Here is a 16,634-nt window from a genome sequence, read left to right on the forward strand (position 1 = left end):
GAAACATTTTCTTTAGTGATGGAAGCTTGCCGGAAATGGTGAGCAAATACTTTTGCAGCCTCTTCAAAATCAACGACCACCCCTATCTTTCTCAACTCATCTCTGAAGGAAAAGATTATGTCTCTATACAAATTATGATCAATCAATGGGACACCACTAAAGACCTGAAGAAGGTAACCCCATTCAGGGTGAAACAAGAGATATTCACTTGGAGACTTATAACCATTATTTGTCTTCATACATTTTTTTTTCCTCTCAGTGCTTCAACAATCTTATTGGATGAATTTGAAATGTGCATAATTTGCAGCATTAGTAGAACAACCTTAGGTGTCAAAGAAGTTAAGCATGACGATGACTTTAGGTGGTCGACAACAAGCTGGTAATTTTTGTTGAACAAGACAACCACACCAAGCAACTCAACTTCTGTTTTGAAATCAAGGATTTCTTCACCGTATACCTCCCAATCAATGAAGGGAATGTCACTAATTTTGGATGCAATTATCCAATCTTGGTCAAACAAGACAGATCCTTCTGGAGACCTGTAACCACGAGATTTTGTTTTAAGCCATTGTGCTTTTCTAATACTGCGCATGAAATCGTCTAGGGGAAGACACTTCTCCAGATTCTCCCACAATCGAACCCCACCTCAAATTTTGATAAGCCCTTGCCTTCTTCTCCAAATTTCCCCTTCTCACCCAAATACCCCATTTCCCCTCTTCTGAAACTTGAAAACCCTTATTCTCCAATGTTAAGAGATTGAAACGAAGTGGGACCCAAAGCACATAACGGAACGTCTATAATACTGACAGAACGGGTAACGTAAGACTATTTTTAAAAGTGTAAGGGGTATTTTGAGACGTTTCAAAGTACAGGTGGTAATCTGAGACAAGTTTGAAAGCACAGAGGGCATGTACATAAATAAGCCTATATAAAATACACATTGCTCTCTCCAAACAAGAAATCTAGGTACTTGGTAACCTAGTTAGTAAAATCACATATAATGTGTATTATACACGTATATGTACATACTTTTCAATAAAACTTTCGTTTTCCATATAAGAACTGTACGGAAATACATTTTTGTTTCTTTGAAAATCAAACATACTATACACGGATGTATTTAAAATCATCCTTTTTGCATTTAAATTTTTCCAAATAATCCACACATTTTATTCGTATTTTTCATGTCCCGGCCCATATAATCCTTGGATTCATTGACTAGACTGTTGGAGTTTGAGAATGAAAAGCCATTTACATTAGAAAGTTACAACTTTCCACAAGTCTCTATTTACTAAGAATGGAAACCCTTCAATTAGTAAATAGAGTTGGACCCTTGGATTGGATCTATGAAATAAACGAAAAACTTCTTCCACACCAATCCAATGTGCGTCAATCTACTCATAAAACAAATTAAACAATTATAAGGTACAAAAGATGATCCTTTCTTCTTTTTAGAAGGGTATTACTATTCGGTCTAGCGAGTGTTGACTATAAGTTAAACAAAATTTAGAAAACAACTTAAACGTAAAGGCTCATGAATTTACAATATGGAAGAATTGATCCAAGTGACCAATGCACTTGATATAGCCGCAATTATGTACAACACAATGATAGCTATAGCTGTCGTTTTAGTACCTAATGCTCATAGTTGTACAAGGAGTGCAATCGGCATCAGTGCCCAATGCTTCCAATGGTAATAATATGTAGTACTATGTCAATCAAGCCAGTCGATGAATTCACCTGGAATGATCTGCTGCATACAATATGTTCTGCCACAACTTTGGCAACAGGGCCTTCTAACATCAAGCGGTCTGCACTTCTCAACAAATTCTGAAAATCAATACTCTAATCAACCACAACACAAGGGGAAAAACCATCTACATTTTTAGTGAATCACATATACATGCAACAGAAGCTAAAAATCAATATTCTCCCCCTCTTTTCCCAAGAAATTTCACTGACAGACAGGGTGTCATTTACTGCAATCACAAAGTCCTGACAAACTCTAATACTTCGCAGCCAAAATATATTACATTCATAGAATAAAATATTCTAAAACTTAGAGCCCACATTACAAAGGAAGGTTTTCAAAAGTTATTGTATTCATTTGCAGTGTTCAAAAGTTAATTAGCATTTCAATTAATTGATTGCAAATACTAAACCCTAGAACATCTTTCTATTTTTCTTAGGATAAAATTATGCACAATTCTTCCTGTCCACTTTGTCTAATTGTAAAAACAGTTATTTTTAATAATTAAAATGCATTTTCCAGAAACTATAGTGTAAGTCATCAACAGAATGCCAAAAAAAGATAATAACTTCAACCCAGAGGTACTTGCAAGTTTCAGCGACTATTAAAAAGCTGTATTAAAAGGAAAAATGAGAACATCAAGCTTGTGGATATACCTTAATGCTAAATCTCTTTGCTGCATGAGAGCTCAAGTAATCGTATAAGAATGTCATGTTGTAGGCCGTGTCATAGTAGATAAACCACGCCCGACAGGGAAAACTCCTGAAAAGCCTTCATCTGATTCTTCGACTTCTAAAGAAGAGGCACATTACAGGTTCATGAGATAAAGCAAGCATATAGAACTGATAAATAGATCTAACTCTAAATGATGAGGCAACATCAGACCCGGTCGACACATCTGAGGTACTTACCCGGAAGACAACTAAGTCAATTTAAAATTCCAAAAAGACAAAAAAAAGTTGATATTTTTATGAGGTCTCATTGCCACTCTATTTCAAGTAAAAAAACATTGTTGATTGGTTAAAGATAATCCACTACATCTTTAAAACATTCAATGACGGCTTTGCAAGAGTTCAACACAGTACAAAATATGTCCTCTCACCAGTCATTTCGTCACCAGCCTGAGCTCCAGCCACTCCGATGCACGAGTATATAGAATAATCCTCGACTTTCAATTGATCATATGCAAGGTATATGTCTTCAATAGCAGCAACCTCATACAAATTTGTGAGATCTTTGATGCAAGATATGTCCTGGACCAAAATAGCACTATGAAACATAATATCTTCATGAAAATAGTGTTTATTTTGATTGTTTTGGCTATTACTTAAGTTGATTTTTGATAAACTAAATGGCAACCTCAAGGAATTATGAATCACAGTGATAATTTCAGCCCTAACACAGGAAAAGATGGATTGCAACCCACTTCTACGTTTTTTATGAGTATCATCTATAAATGCTAAACAAATTTTTAGTTTACCTTCCTTGGAACAGAAGAAGCCTGCAAATGAGCTAACAGTCCAAGCCAATATGCATTTGACTTGATCTCAGCGTCATGTCGCATCAGAAGGGTCCGTTTTGCCTTTAATTTCGACATAGGTCAATAAACAAGAGACGTGGTCAAGAGAAATCCATTTTAGTGAAGAAAACAAAAAGGGATAAAAAATTAAAAATGAACTAACCCTGTCCAACTCCCTTTGGGAAATCTTGTTGCCATGCAAACCTCTAAGGACATTCTTGCATGCATCAACAGCTTTGTGAACCTGAATATTTATTAGACCTAAACAGGTGAAGAGAGTGCAAATGATAGAACGAATATATACAAATACAACATACACACCTTGTCAGGGGTTGATGTTACAGATATGACATACCATCCAAGACTGAGCCTATCAAAGAGGTTCAACTCGAATGATACATCATATGTCAATCCAAGAGAATCTCTGACAGTTGTAAAAAGCCTGTGCAAAGTGGATGGAAAATTTCACATCAGTGAAAATAACAAGAAATATTCATTAATCTTACATAGTATCTCAAAAATGCATGGTACAAACTCCTAGTGCAATTACATACTGCATTTTGTGAAGTTCAGATAATGTATGGTACAAATGACTAATGTGTTAGCGAAAACCACTGGCAGTTATTGATGAACATAATTGCACAGCATAGATAAATAACACATTTTACTCATAAATTCAGAGCATGCAGATAATGGAGAAAGATGAACACATTTGCAGATAAACTTGAAGTTCATATGCATACTTTGTACTGTGCAGAGAAAATTACCTAGAATTTATAATCTCAGCCAGGAGCCCCATTGTGATGCCAAAGAAAAGGGGATGACCACGAAGTTTTCTTCGCAGATCCTTCTGAATATCCTTATCCACCATAAGCAGCTCCTCCGATTTCAGTTCTGCAACCATATAAGAAATTACAGTCACAACACATAAGTACTTATATCAATAAGCCGCAAATTCAAAACCTAATTCCAGATTTCATAAACTTGCCATCATTAGTTGGAATATGAATAATTGACTGAAAGAGATCTTTGCCATCGACTGTAAAACCCCAACGGTTTGGTGCAGGGCCTGCAATATAGGCACATGCTCTCTCGTCTGTATCTTTCAAGAATACCTGCTTAAAAAGAAATGAAGCATGAGCACAATTCAAAGTATTTCAGAAATTCCACCATCCAAAGTGCCAAGGATTAAGTAAACTCACTTGCTGAGACTGCAAATCAGAAGGAGATGGTCGAAACACAACCGGATTATACTTATTCTCCGTCTCATAATTTCCTGTCGATCTAACAGTTCCCAAGTAATCAAGAACACAAGACTCAACATCCTCCTCCGAGAAGTCCCCAACAATACTTACCTAAAAAATAAGCAGACGCAGCCATATATAAATGAGAAATGTTGTATAGTATAATTTTATTGTTGTGTGCATAATTTGTAGAACCAAATCAGCAAAGTACACACCTCCATGTTATTGCCTACAAATTGGTTCATCACTGCATCCTTTACAGATTGCAATGATAAATCTTGCAAAGACTTTGGTGTAGGCTCCACAAACCGCTCATCTCCATCCATCATTGCTAACATGAGTTTGTGAGCAGTTGAACGCTCCAAGCTTTTGGGAATGGACCGATAATAAGACAAATACAATTGCCTTGCTCTATCAAATGCATCATCCAGCCAGACACTGTGCTGCAAGTCAGTAAGCACTACCGTCAATCATGCATTATAAATTCACCCTGCATGCATCTCTAATGGGATGCCTCCTATGAAGCCGAAGTTACAACAACGTTGTGTACAAAACATGTGGACAACTACCAAGACAAGATGCCCTACAGAATCCACAAATCAGCACAGAGACTACAAGTTTTGATGGGTTACCTCAAGTACCATATGAAGCAACTGGAAGGCCGCACGCATTCCATTATCTCTTAATGTGAAACGGAATTCCATAGAAATAAATTCCTCGGTGGACTCTAACGAGCAGTTAATCAGGTGATTCACACAGAACAGTTCTACCTGAGGATAACAGTATGCATACACGAGACAAAATCTCAGGAAAATGAGGGAAGTGGATTTTAAAATGCAAAAAGTGGCGTGATCCTAATTTAAATAATAATTACAAATAGCATATGAATAATCAGTGTACTTAGTAATCAGCTGCATGCCACATAAATTTTGCTAGATATTGTCTAGATATTTTTTTAAAATAAAACTTGCATATTATTGAAAATACACCAGCTATTTGCTCTTCCAACAACTACTTGTGAGGTTGTGAAAGCTAATTTACATAATGACTATTTGTGGTACCTAACTTACTTACCAAACATCTACCTCAGATATATAATTTACAATTTAGTGAAAAGTTCAAGAGGAAATAATCTCCTGTGCAGAAGTAAAGACCTATTTGGAAGTGCTTCTAGAATAGCTAAAAGCGCTTTCAGGTAACTACAAACACTCCTACAAGCGCTTCTGACAGCATTTGGCAGAAAAACATAAAAGTGCACTGGATTATAAAAGCACTTGGAAGTGCTTTTTGGAGAAGCACCTACCAAGTGCCTTTCTTCATGAAGCACTTGGATTTTAATGAAAAAAAGTGCTTATGAACAGAACTGCTTCCTACATAAGCACTTCATGGGCCCGAATTTAGCAATACCAAAAAAAAAACCTAAAAAACATGCATCTAATATATATGAACCTTTTGGGCAAGAGAGGAATGGACATACCTGCTCCCTCGAAAAGTTTCCAACACGACCTCCCTCACTAAGAGTACGTACGCCCACAACAACAGAACCTCTTGACTCATAACTTTCAGCTGCTCGTCCACCACCAACTATAAGCCGCATTACACCTCCCCTAGCCTCACTTTTTGAAATCTGTGATTGAAATTGTTATTTTTAGTAACAATCTTTACTCATCCATATTCTCATTGATATTAACTGAGATGACAGTTCAACACCATAATCATCTACAATAAATTTTTTTAAAAAAAGAAACAAAATTTTATTGCAAAAGAGCAGAAAAAATACAAGACAGCGAACGTGGCCTAGAGAGCCACCAGAACCAACATAAAAAAGAACAACGAACTAAGACATCTACGCTACAATATAACAGCATTCCAATCTAAATGAATAAGCTGGAAACTGATATCCTTAAATTCTGAGGAAGATGAAGCCCAAAGCGAAGCCCAAAAATGAATTCGGTCCCATAACTGATCAATCTCGTCACCTTTAAAATTATAAAAAATTATTCTATTTCTCTCTCCCCACACTACTCAAAACACTGCCATCATTGCGCAATCCCCAGAACTACACCCCTCCTTTTTCCTCCAAAAAAGTTAAACTGATCCCCCAACATGTCACCACAAGACACGTAATTCCCCCACGCAATCCCAGCCACCTGAGAGATTCTCGCCCATAAGGATGGCAAACAGAAATAAATGGTCCACCGATTCATTACCACCTTTACACATAACACACCAGTTAGGAGAAAAATAAAAGCAAGGCCTCTTCTTTGAATCAAATCACAAGTATTTAACTTACCATGAGCAATTAACCAAGCTAACACTCTTACCTTGGGGGGAACTTTAGCTTTCCAGATTGCAAGTAGTTAAACCCTAAAGCAATTAACCAAGCTAACACCATAATCATCTACAATAATGTATCTCATGATTACATCGCACCACAGATCTCCCTATTTCAATCTTCTTGCATTTACAACGACAGGCAACAAAAATTTCATCTTATTTTGTATTAGCAACAAACTTTCATTAATAAACTTGAAAACAATACAAGTGATGTAGGACGGAAGTGTTGGGCTGCTGTTGGGTCGCTGTAGTAGAGCAAAACCACACTAGAAAAGGAATTTCCAACAATGAACAACAAAGAAAGAGAGAGATAAAACAATAGGATCAAAGTTGGAAGGTCCATAGATGAAATCTAGTCAAAGAGACCCACGAGAACTCAATAATCCGATTCTCTTGGAAAATAAAAAACTGCACACAGAGTCTCTTAATAGAGTATTTAAACTAGAGTTACAGCAGTTCTAGCATCCTAGTCTTTATTACTTAAATAACTATTTAATCTTGGCAGTTCTAGCATCCAATGAAAAACTATACGAATACAGAAACTAACCCACCTTCCCTAAACCCTAGAAAATAACCAAATCTTAAAAATCAAGACCCCATTACCATATAAACATAAGACGAGATACCTTGTAATTTACAGAAATTCCATTTGAAAGGCGACACTGAGTGATCCCCGTTTCTTTGTCATAAACTTTGGTCACATTTGTTTCTGGACTAAAGGGAATGAAGGATGGCATGCGCTCCAGCCTTAATTCCCGTAACTGCAATGATGATATCAATTCTTTTGGCACCTCAAGCTGCGCAAATAGGAGAGAAAATGAATCAGCCATAAATAAAATTTGACAGAAGAGCGAGCTAAGTTTATATGGAAAGACACCTCTGGCTCAGGTTCAATGGGTTCCTCCAATCCAGCTTTTATAGCAGCTACAATCTCACTAGGGGAAATAGCGAACTCAGTTTCACCTTTTCCCTCAACATGCACTTTCTTTGGAACACAAGCAACAATCGCTGCAGGAAGAGGTGCAGTAGGATTTCCAAAATTAGAAACGAATTCCAACACCTTGGCGCCAATGGAGTTGGTCTACACAACAAAAAATTGAAATGATATGAGATATAAGAACGAAGGATTAAACTAAACTTTAGTTCATCAATCTCACTGCACCGCCATTGCCTCAATAATATCAACCCAATTTTATCCTCTACTTGTCTATCCATGATTAACGAAAATACATAATTTACTTCAACAGAGGATTCAGTGAAACGCATTACAAGTTCTTAACCAGGAAAAGACACAAAAAGTCATTTATATTACATTATGTATCTATAGTATCAACATACTTATAATATACAAATTATACATCAAGTACAGTCTTACTAGATCTATCTTTCATTCCTTTATATATGTCGCTAAAAATATACTTAAGGTACCAACATGACCCTAAAAAGTATTCTAATGTAGCGAACTAGCCTACTTGTAACACATACCAGAGTGAACTGCCATCTTGGCAACATTGACAAGGCATATTAGTACGTGGCATAAAAAGTAGGGCAGTAAGAATAAGCTGCTGTCCAGCGGCCCAAAAGGAGATTCAGATATTATGTTTATTCTCTTGCATCATCACAGTATCAAGTGACACTAACAAATGATAATGATTTTGAACATTACCTCTTCAAGAGTAACTGTTCCGGCAACAGCAACCAAACTCTCATGTCCTTGCCTCTGATCCATCACTGTATGGCCAAGCGCATCACTCTCCATAATGAAATCCAAATTATCAACAGAAGATACATTATCTATCATAGCTGCCAGATGTTCACTATCTTTTAATAAAGCATCCATGTAGCGAGTTAATTCACCCTTAGTAACACCAAATTCTTTGAGCCTTCTAACCTGCACCAAATAAAGCATAACATAAAGGTTATATAACGTATCTGTAACAAGATATATGCCGAAACTTTGGATCAACTGGAAATTCATTGGGACTGAGCCAACTATGAAGTTTGTTCTTTCCAAGCTTGAGCAAGAAAGATACAGAAAAGTGCAGTCCCACAGAGCAAGATATCATGGTGGCCAATCATTATGTTTATCTCATAACTTAAAAAACATTGATTTTCGATTCATGTGTTCCAAATAATGACAAAACTAAAATAAATATAATAAGAGGTGAAAAAAATGACTTATCTCCCTCAAGAGTACTTTTAGACCACCACGATAAGAAACCCAAGCTACCATTAGTTTAGATAGCAGAATTTACCCTAAAACTGAGTTAATTAAACAAAACTTGCATCCATGGCATCATCTTTTAAAAGAAAAAAAGTAAACGACTTTCTTGAAGTCACAGAAAATGTCCAATTGTGGACAAGTGGTCCACCAATTAGACAGCAGTACAAAATTTGTCTAAACTGACAACATGCAAACTACACTTAAAAAACCCAGAAACAAGCTCCCCTTTCAGAGTGTATGGCAGAGCAAGACAGAAATACCAACCTCTTGGACAGCAACTCTTATTGCACTTTGCCAATTCTTGGGTTCAGCAGTTACTGTAAGAGTAGTGACGGTACATCCTTCCCTTCCAGAGTCACTATGATCCAATTCAATTGAAGTAAATGGTGGATTTGAACTCTGCCATTTGTAAAGAGTAGCAAACTTACAAAGAGCTGCACGGTTTTTCAAGCTAATATATAGTACATTACATGATTTCGGGTATACAATAATAAAACATTTCAGATCAACCAGCTGATGATGCAAGGAAGAAAGAAATTTGTACCTATTCTAGGCGTAGGTGCAAGGGTAAAAATTAGGCTAATTTTATTTATCTACTAGAATTAGAATTAAGGGATTCAAGTATTCATTTACAGTAACTTACGTGTAAAATTATTATGGTATTGCAGTATTTTACTATGCAGGGATTCCCTGCATAATTAGGCCTTATTATTATTGGAATGGAGAGTTTTCATATTGTGAATATAGAATAACAATTGTAATTGGAGACTTTTCACATTAAATTGAGAAAGCAAACATAAAGTTGCCTCGTTACCGTTCCTCTGTTCTAGGTCTACTTCTCTCCCTCAATTTTTCTCTCTTCTATTTTATTCTTGCTTCTACAAATCAAATTTTATTACCACCATGATTGGATGATGCAAATATTCAATTTGAACTTAACAGAAATAGATGATAACTGATTATTTACTAAAAACAATACGTTAGCAACGAGATTTTCAGACAAATTGCAAGATATTATGACAACCGCTTATCAGTTATTATTATTATTATTATTATTTTGAATAGAAACATTTTGTATTCAAAATTAGAAAGGATAAAAAAGGAGGACAATTAGAACACAGACAAAAAGAAAGAAGCAATAGCCAGTGAAACAAACGCAAGGCCACGCAACACAGAAAACAAAACAGCCAATCAAAAGACAACCCCTTAAGATACTACAGCCAGCAGATTGCGCATAATTGTAGGATAGGATAGGATAGGATATATCCTTAAAAGCAAGGGAAGTTGATGCCCAAAGGGCAGCCCAAAACTTCACTCTATCCCATTACTCTACCAAAGGGCAGCCCTAAACCAGTTATAACTTATAACCACAGGCATTGTGGTACAGAAAGTTCAACATCCCTACATATAAAAAGAGAAAGCCTATAAAATCTTCATGGACAACTTTGGTGGGGTGGGATCTTGACTCTTTTGTGTACTGTTTAGTTGGAAAGAAACCGTGAATTATTTGATTTTGCTTTGAAGGTTACCCTCCTTGATTTTGACGCACTTCTTGTATTTTATTTGTATATTTCTTCTTTTTTATTTAATTAAGCTTGTATTTATATAAAAAAAAAAATTAACAAGCAAAACCAAATTAATAAAACAGCTAATTAAAGCAAAGCAGTGACATTTTTCATAGTTGAAACTGGAACTTGTACATGTAACACTAAAATTGCACCTTGTATCTTGTATTAATTCGGAAATGCAAAGCAGATAGAAATATTCTCTTCATTAGAACATTTCGCAAGTCACCAAATGTTTGAACCCTGCTCACAGGAATCTGCAGCGGTTCCGTAAAAAGGTTAGAGAGCAAGAAAGAGAATGGTAACTAAATCTGTAAGGCACAAAACAACTAAATTACTACGGATATATCAAACAAAAGAAATATTCATAATAGCCCAACAGAAATGCAACTTAGCACATAATTAGAAGAAACTCTACAAAACTCCTTATACCTTGCAGAACATATTAAATGAAAAGTTTTGAACCAATTCATGCTGAAAAATCTGTGGAGGCTTCAAATCCGTACTACTTCCAGGGAGTGACCAATTGTGCTTCACAGGAGGACGAACTGTGTGCCTTTCCTTTTTAAAGATTTTAGCTTGATCAACAGAATTAGATGACCTTTCATTAGGTAAACTTCCAGTCAGCCCAACTGAAAACTTGGGCACAAGGAAACTAGCCATTGCACCAAAAGCACTAGGAGCAGGTGCAGAAACTGCCTCATTTTCTAGGCCAGTTTGTCCAAAGACAGACTGCAATAAAGCAACCAATTTTATTCAATTTATGACTCTAAAAGTGAATGCAAATTACTCATCTACACACAATTAAAGTCATTCAATAAGTGAACTCTTGCATACTTCAATTTGGTAAATCGTTTTTGAGATGTTATCAATATCCCCAACAATGTATAAGGTTGCATTTGCGGGGAAGTACCAACGCTCATGGAATTTCCTTATTTTATCAACATCCCATTTCTTAATTTGCTCTTCTAATCCAATTGGGAACCTTTTGCTCAGCTTGTTTTCAGAATGCAGATGTTGTAATAACTGCACTCGATCAAATGTGTAAAAGTTAAGATAAAGCTAGGCAAGACAAATATATTAACCAGCTTAGAGAAATAACAAAACTCCCCAGGCAAACCTGGCAGTCAACGCGATAATCTATGGTATTCATCATCTGTAATTCTGAAAGTATAGCACTCCGTTCTTTTTCAACACGAGAAGAAAGGAATTTCGGGTGAAAAGCAATCTGTACACATGCATGAAGCACAAGTAGATAAGAACTCAAAGGTTACCAACTTCCAATTCAGTCTTTTGTTTTTCTTTAATTTCATTTTTTCGTCTAAAGCATCATATAATCGTCAATATATGTATATGACTAGGTCATATAGAAAAATCAATCATTCATACCTCATTTAAAGCATCCAGTACATATGGAAGTAGATCTCCATCAGAATCCTGGAAAGCAAAATATAATCGTCAATATATGTATAATACCTAGGTTGGAAGAACAATATACAAATTAGATTAAAGTGTGGATTATTATTTTCTACTTTTGCAAAAACATCATAAAGTTTCGCACCAATAGCTTACGTTCTGTTCGATATATATATATCACAACTACAACAACTATGATTACCAGCTCTGTTAGATTGCTTGGTATTGACATACATAAAACCACAAATACTAAAAATGACAAAAACTCAATTCCTGAATATTGGTGTAACAGAAAAGGGACCTTTGAACTAATGGGTGAATGGATGTGAAACACTGTATGATGGAAGTCAGTGTAAGCATTTGATCGAGCCCCTGTCCCAAGAAGTTTCTCACGTTTCTTACTTCCAAGGAAAGCAACATGTTCAATCATATGTGCAATTCCTTGCTCATCGTCTTCCTCATCGATTGATCCCACGTGAACTTCCATGTGTGCTTCAAACCTAAAACTCCAACAAATGTGCTCTATTTGAGATATAAAATTATCTTATAAATAAGCTGCACATGAAACCTGGCCTTTCTATTTTCTACAAAACCATAAAGCATAAGCCAACTAGAAGTGGTCCTGTAGAGGGGCCAAACCTGTTTGGCGGAACTTTATTTGGTAAGATCAGATAGCGCAGCCCATTTTTCAGTTGTCCTCGATACAACTTTGGATGAGATGGAATTTCAGAACTTAAAAACCCCTCTAACTCTGGTTTTCCTACTCCAGGATATAATAAATCCAGATCCTGTCTCTCCAGAATACCATCTTGCCAGGCTGTACTTGCTGCGTGTGGCTCATCTGGACCCACGGTTGCGTATGGAAGATGAACATGCTTCACCTAAAAATTATATGGACCACAATAAGTAAGAAAGAAGTTGTCTTGAGAGCATGAGCAGAATGTTTCCTGTTGGAACCTCCAAAACTGCATCAAGAACTGTAAAGTGACAACGAGAGTTTCTTAAAAGTTCACTGATAATCAACATACTAGACGGTGTGAAACAGTTTAAGTTTCACAACTTATTTCACTTTGTAATTTTTTTTCCAAATTATTATTTCATGAATTCAACACACAAAGAAAGTGTCTGTGCAATTCAATCAAGATGAACAGAAAGAATGCGGCTCTGAGCTGAATCATTATTGTACATTCTCAATCAGTTGCATAGATTCTGTAATTTACACTTCTAAGGTCCACACAGAGACACATTAGAGATAGTTCATGTGAATTTGTTGAAATAATGATTTATTTAATATTAATAGTTTTCAACCTGGGTAGTAATATCATATGTTATCATAAATGCACACATATTATAGACATACTGTACAAACATATCTGAAAACACCAGATAATAGTCAAACACAGGACATAAAATGCAAGATGCATCAACAGAAGGAAATTTGTTGTGCACTACTTACAGCAGCATTGTCAAGTTTAGGCTTGGACAAACAAAAAGAAGTTTTGTCATTAAAGACACTCGGTGTAGACGTCCTAAGGCGATGACGACTTCTGTTTTGGAAAAAAGAGCTAGAAATGTAGTTATACTTTCCTGGAAAAAGTGCTTCAGTCACTGGCTCTCTGAGCATGGAGATACATTGTTCCCAAGTATTAGTTTTCTTTCTATGTAAGCCTGATCTACCAGCACCAACTTCGAGCAGACGCCTTTTACCCACAAGAAAATGCCCAAAAGAAAAAGTGAATAAAAGTTATCGTTTATATCCAATGAAGAATAAAGAGAGCACTGAAAATTGTAGTTACATAATATAGAAGAACATTCACAACAACTATATATTCAGGTCCACACCACACAGTTATGAACATATAAACCGGTAGTGAGTTGCATACTAGTCAGTACATGTTATCTTCTGGATAGGTGGGTTGAACTGAAACACAACCAGTTGATTAGTTGTGTTAACAGTCAACGCCATTTCAACATGAACACGACTATGCTTGATACTAAGTTATCAGCCCCATAATATTGTGTAGGTTTCAAACTGGGTTATCGTGGTCTGTCAAAAATAGTCATCCCCAATTTCTACTCTTCATCATGTTAAACAGGGAATTAGTAATCTTGTTATCTATGCCTAATAATACCAAGGCAGTAACCTCTTTCTTGTTTCGGAATGTTTTTTTCTTTTTAAATCCTTTAACGGTGGTTCTATCAGAAACCATATTTTATTCAGCCATATTTAATGAAAACGCTTAAACTATCAATCTGATTTGATACCTATACACACAAAACCCAACTCTTCATCTTCCCTCTCCACAACCCATATATGTCTCAAAACCCTAAACTTTGGCTAATGATTTTCCTGTTCACACAATTTGATTGCAAAGTAGAACCCACTTCGCATCGTTGTTTCGGAGCCTTTTTAACAAAGTGCACATATGTATTAATTGCTTCAAACTAATATTGCTTTGGGTTTTCTTTTGTAGGTTTGATTAGCCAATTAGGGTATGGTGGCTAATCAAATTCACTTGTTCTTACATTGTCCAAGTGCATTGAGAATGGGTTGGCGATTAGTCAAGGCGGCAGGGATTAATTGGGTTATTCCTCAGTCATGATCAAATATTCTTTGTAATGTATATGTGTCTTGGTGGTGGAAGGAAGGCAACAATTTTGGGGAATTGTGATGTGTTAGCTGTCTTTCAGAGGAATTGGGTTTGCGATAAATAGAAGAATATTTGAAAACTAAAGAGGGGGTGTAGAGGAGAGTTTTTGGAAAAAACTCAGGTTTGGGGCATCCTTATGGGCTACTCTTTCTCCAGCCTTTAGGGATCTTTCATTTTCTGTAATTTATTAGATTGAGAAGCTCATGTAGGATAGCTTGTAGAATTGTATTACAATGTAAGAGGTGTTTTTGGATTTGCTTTTGAGGGCTGTATCTTTTGTTGGTGGACCTCTGGTTCACTAAGTTTTGTATTGTCTTTTTCATCTCTTTAATATAATATTGTTTCTCATAAAGAAATAAAAAATTAGCCAACCATAACTGTAATAATTTGGTTGTCTAGAACTGAACAAACTTGTCTTGCTCGACCAAACCAAAAGAAATTTGAAAATAAAAACAAAAGACTAGCTTTAGCATACTGGAATTTATCGCACTTCATATCATCATTCTTGTTCTATCATGCATATGTATACACACAGAGGGATGCCCTCTGAAAGTGCCCAGCATCTATATAAATCTTAGCAAACAACAAACACAATCTACCTCAAAAACAAATAATGTAAATGACATAACTCGTAAAGGTGGCGGTGAGGGCGGGTTTGGAGTCCCTTCAGTGAAATCAAGTGGGAAGAATCAATAAATTAAAGAGATTGAAGAATCGGCCAAATGAAACAAGATTATGTTCGACCAGACCAGGAAAAGAAAACAAAGATGATGAGGTGATGATGGTTTAGGAAGGGAAAAAAGAGTTTGAACTATGGGGATGGGTTAGAAATAGCACCTTATAAAATGGAAGGTGGGTCAACTGAAAAGAGCTAACAAAGCAAAAAAGAAAAAAAAAATAAAATTATGATGTTTTAGCAGCAAGTAGAGTAAAGATTCTGCAGTTTTTTGTCTATGTTTCACAATGTACACCAAAAATTGACAGAAACCGTGGTGAAAAGCAGATAAAAACAATGGAGGTTTCCAGTGAACTTCGCCGTTACATTTATTGCAAGTGCATGTAATTCCTTGTCCGTTTACTCAAGAGCTAGCAAGATAACAAGGACTTGGGAATAAACCCTATGAGGAAGAGAGAAAGAGCAAAGAAACCCTAAGGATAGGATTTGAAGGAAACAAGAAATTACCTGGTTGGGGAAAATAAAGATAGACGATTAATATGTACAGGGGTCAAAGGGCCACGAGCACTCCGAATACAAACCACCGAATTCACCCGCCTATTCGAATAACTGTCGTCTCTGCTTATTCTCCGCGACGGACGGATTTGTGGCACGTTTCCTACAAGAGAGCTTATGGCCGCCATGGCTCTGCGAGAGAGATATGGCCTTCGATTTTTGATTCAGTTGAGACTTGAGATAAGGGAAGGGTAGAGTTCTAACTTCTAAATTCCAATCCGCCTCCTATGGCAAGTGGCGTTACACACAAAGGGTCTGTGTGCCGCGCGCGAGGTGCGAGCGAGTGATTAAAATTGGATAACCCTCCTAATCAGTGCATGTGTGGGCTCCACAAGATATGGTGGGTGGGTGGCTAACGAAACGGGTATTTGAAGAAAAATAAAGATCAAATATCTGTCAACGGGTTTGTGAATTATAAAGGCATAAGGCCCGTATGTTCATGTTTTCAGATAATATTTTCGGAGAATAAAAATGAGAAAACGATTTGTATTTTTAGGATTTGAGAATGTGTCTGGTAGATTAATTGGAAAATATATTCAGAAAATTAAAATAGTGAAAACGTATCTGGTAATACAATTTGAGAATAAAAGTGTAATATATATATATATCTATATTTATCTATATATATAAATCTATATATATAAAGCAAAAGGCAGAGAATGGTGAAACATTCAAAATACCAGAAAATGCCCTTGGT

At 36.2% G+C, this 16,634-nt stretch overlaps 1 protein-coding gene across 2 annotated transcripts; it reads right to left on the reverse strand.

Moving 5' to 3' along the window:
* Nucleotides 1-1,364: 1,364 nt before the first annotated feature.
* LOC110756820 (Insulinase (Peptidase family M16) family protein) lies at nt 1,365-16,213 on the reverse strand. 2 transcript variants are annotated; one of them, XM_021958286.2, is made up of 25 exons: nt 15,890-16,213; nt 13,512-13,755; nt 12,695-12,936; nt 12,357-12,555; nt 12,029-12,076; nt 11,760-11,867; nt 11,477-11,665; nt 11,072-11,371; nt 10,795-10,896; nt 9,339-9,473; nt 8,517-8,741; nt 7,728-7,931; nt 7,477-7,647; nt 5,991-6,140; nt 5,146-5,283; nt 4,729-4,956; nt 4,472-4,624; nt 4,258-4,384; nt 4,037-4,163; nt 3,591-3,711; nt 3,433-3,513; nt 3,231-3,332; nt 2,853-3,003; nt 2,407-2,539; nt 1,365-1,830 (listed from the first exon to the last, which is right to left on the reverse strand). In XM_021958286.2, exons 1-24 carry the CDS (start codon nt 16,063-16,065, stop codon nt 2,460-2,462), a joined length of 3,801 nt encoding a protein of 1,266 aa, XP_021813978.1. In that variant the 5' UTR covers nt 16,066-16,213; the 3' UTR covers nt 1,365-1,830; nt 2,407-2,459. The 2 variants fall into 2 exon arrangements, with proteins under 2 accessions (XP_021813978.1, XP_021813976.1); XM_021958284.2 differs by having other exon boundaries at nt 2,407-2,542.
* Between the last annotated feature and the right edge of the window lie 421 nt (nt 16,214-16,634).

Source organism: Prunus avium, chromosome 7 (assembly GCF_965620075.1).
Source record: "Prunus avium chromosome 7, drPruAviu1.hap1.1, whole genome shotgun sequence".
Taxonomy (NCBI): Eukaryota; Viridiplantae; Streptophyta; class Magnoliopsida; order Rosales; family Rosaceae; genus Prunus; species Prunus avium.

Coding starts and splice junctions, on each gene's coding strand:
- LOC110756820 (XM_021958284.2), bottom strand. CDS start 16,065: ATGGCGGCCATAAGCTCTCTTGTAGGAAACGTGCCACAAATCCGTCCG. Junction 12,556..12,694: donor AATAAAGTTCCGCCAAACAG/GTTTGGCCCCTC, acceptor TTGGAGTTTTAG/GTTTGAAGCACACATGGAAG. Junction 4,957..5,145: donor TGCTTCATATGGTACTTGAG/GTAACCCATCAA, acceptor ACTGACTTGCAG/CACAGTGTCTGGCTGGATGA.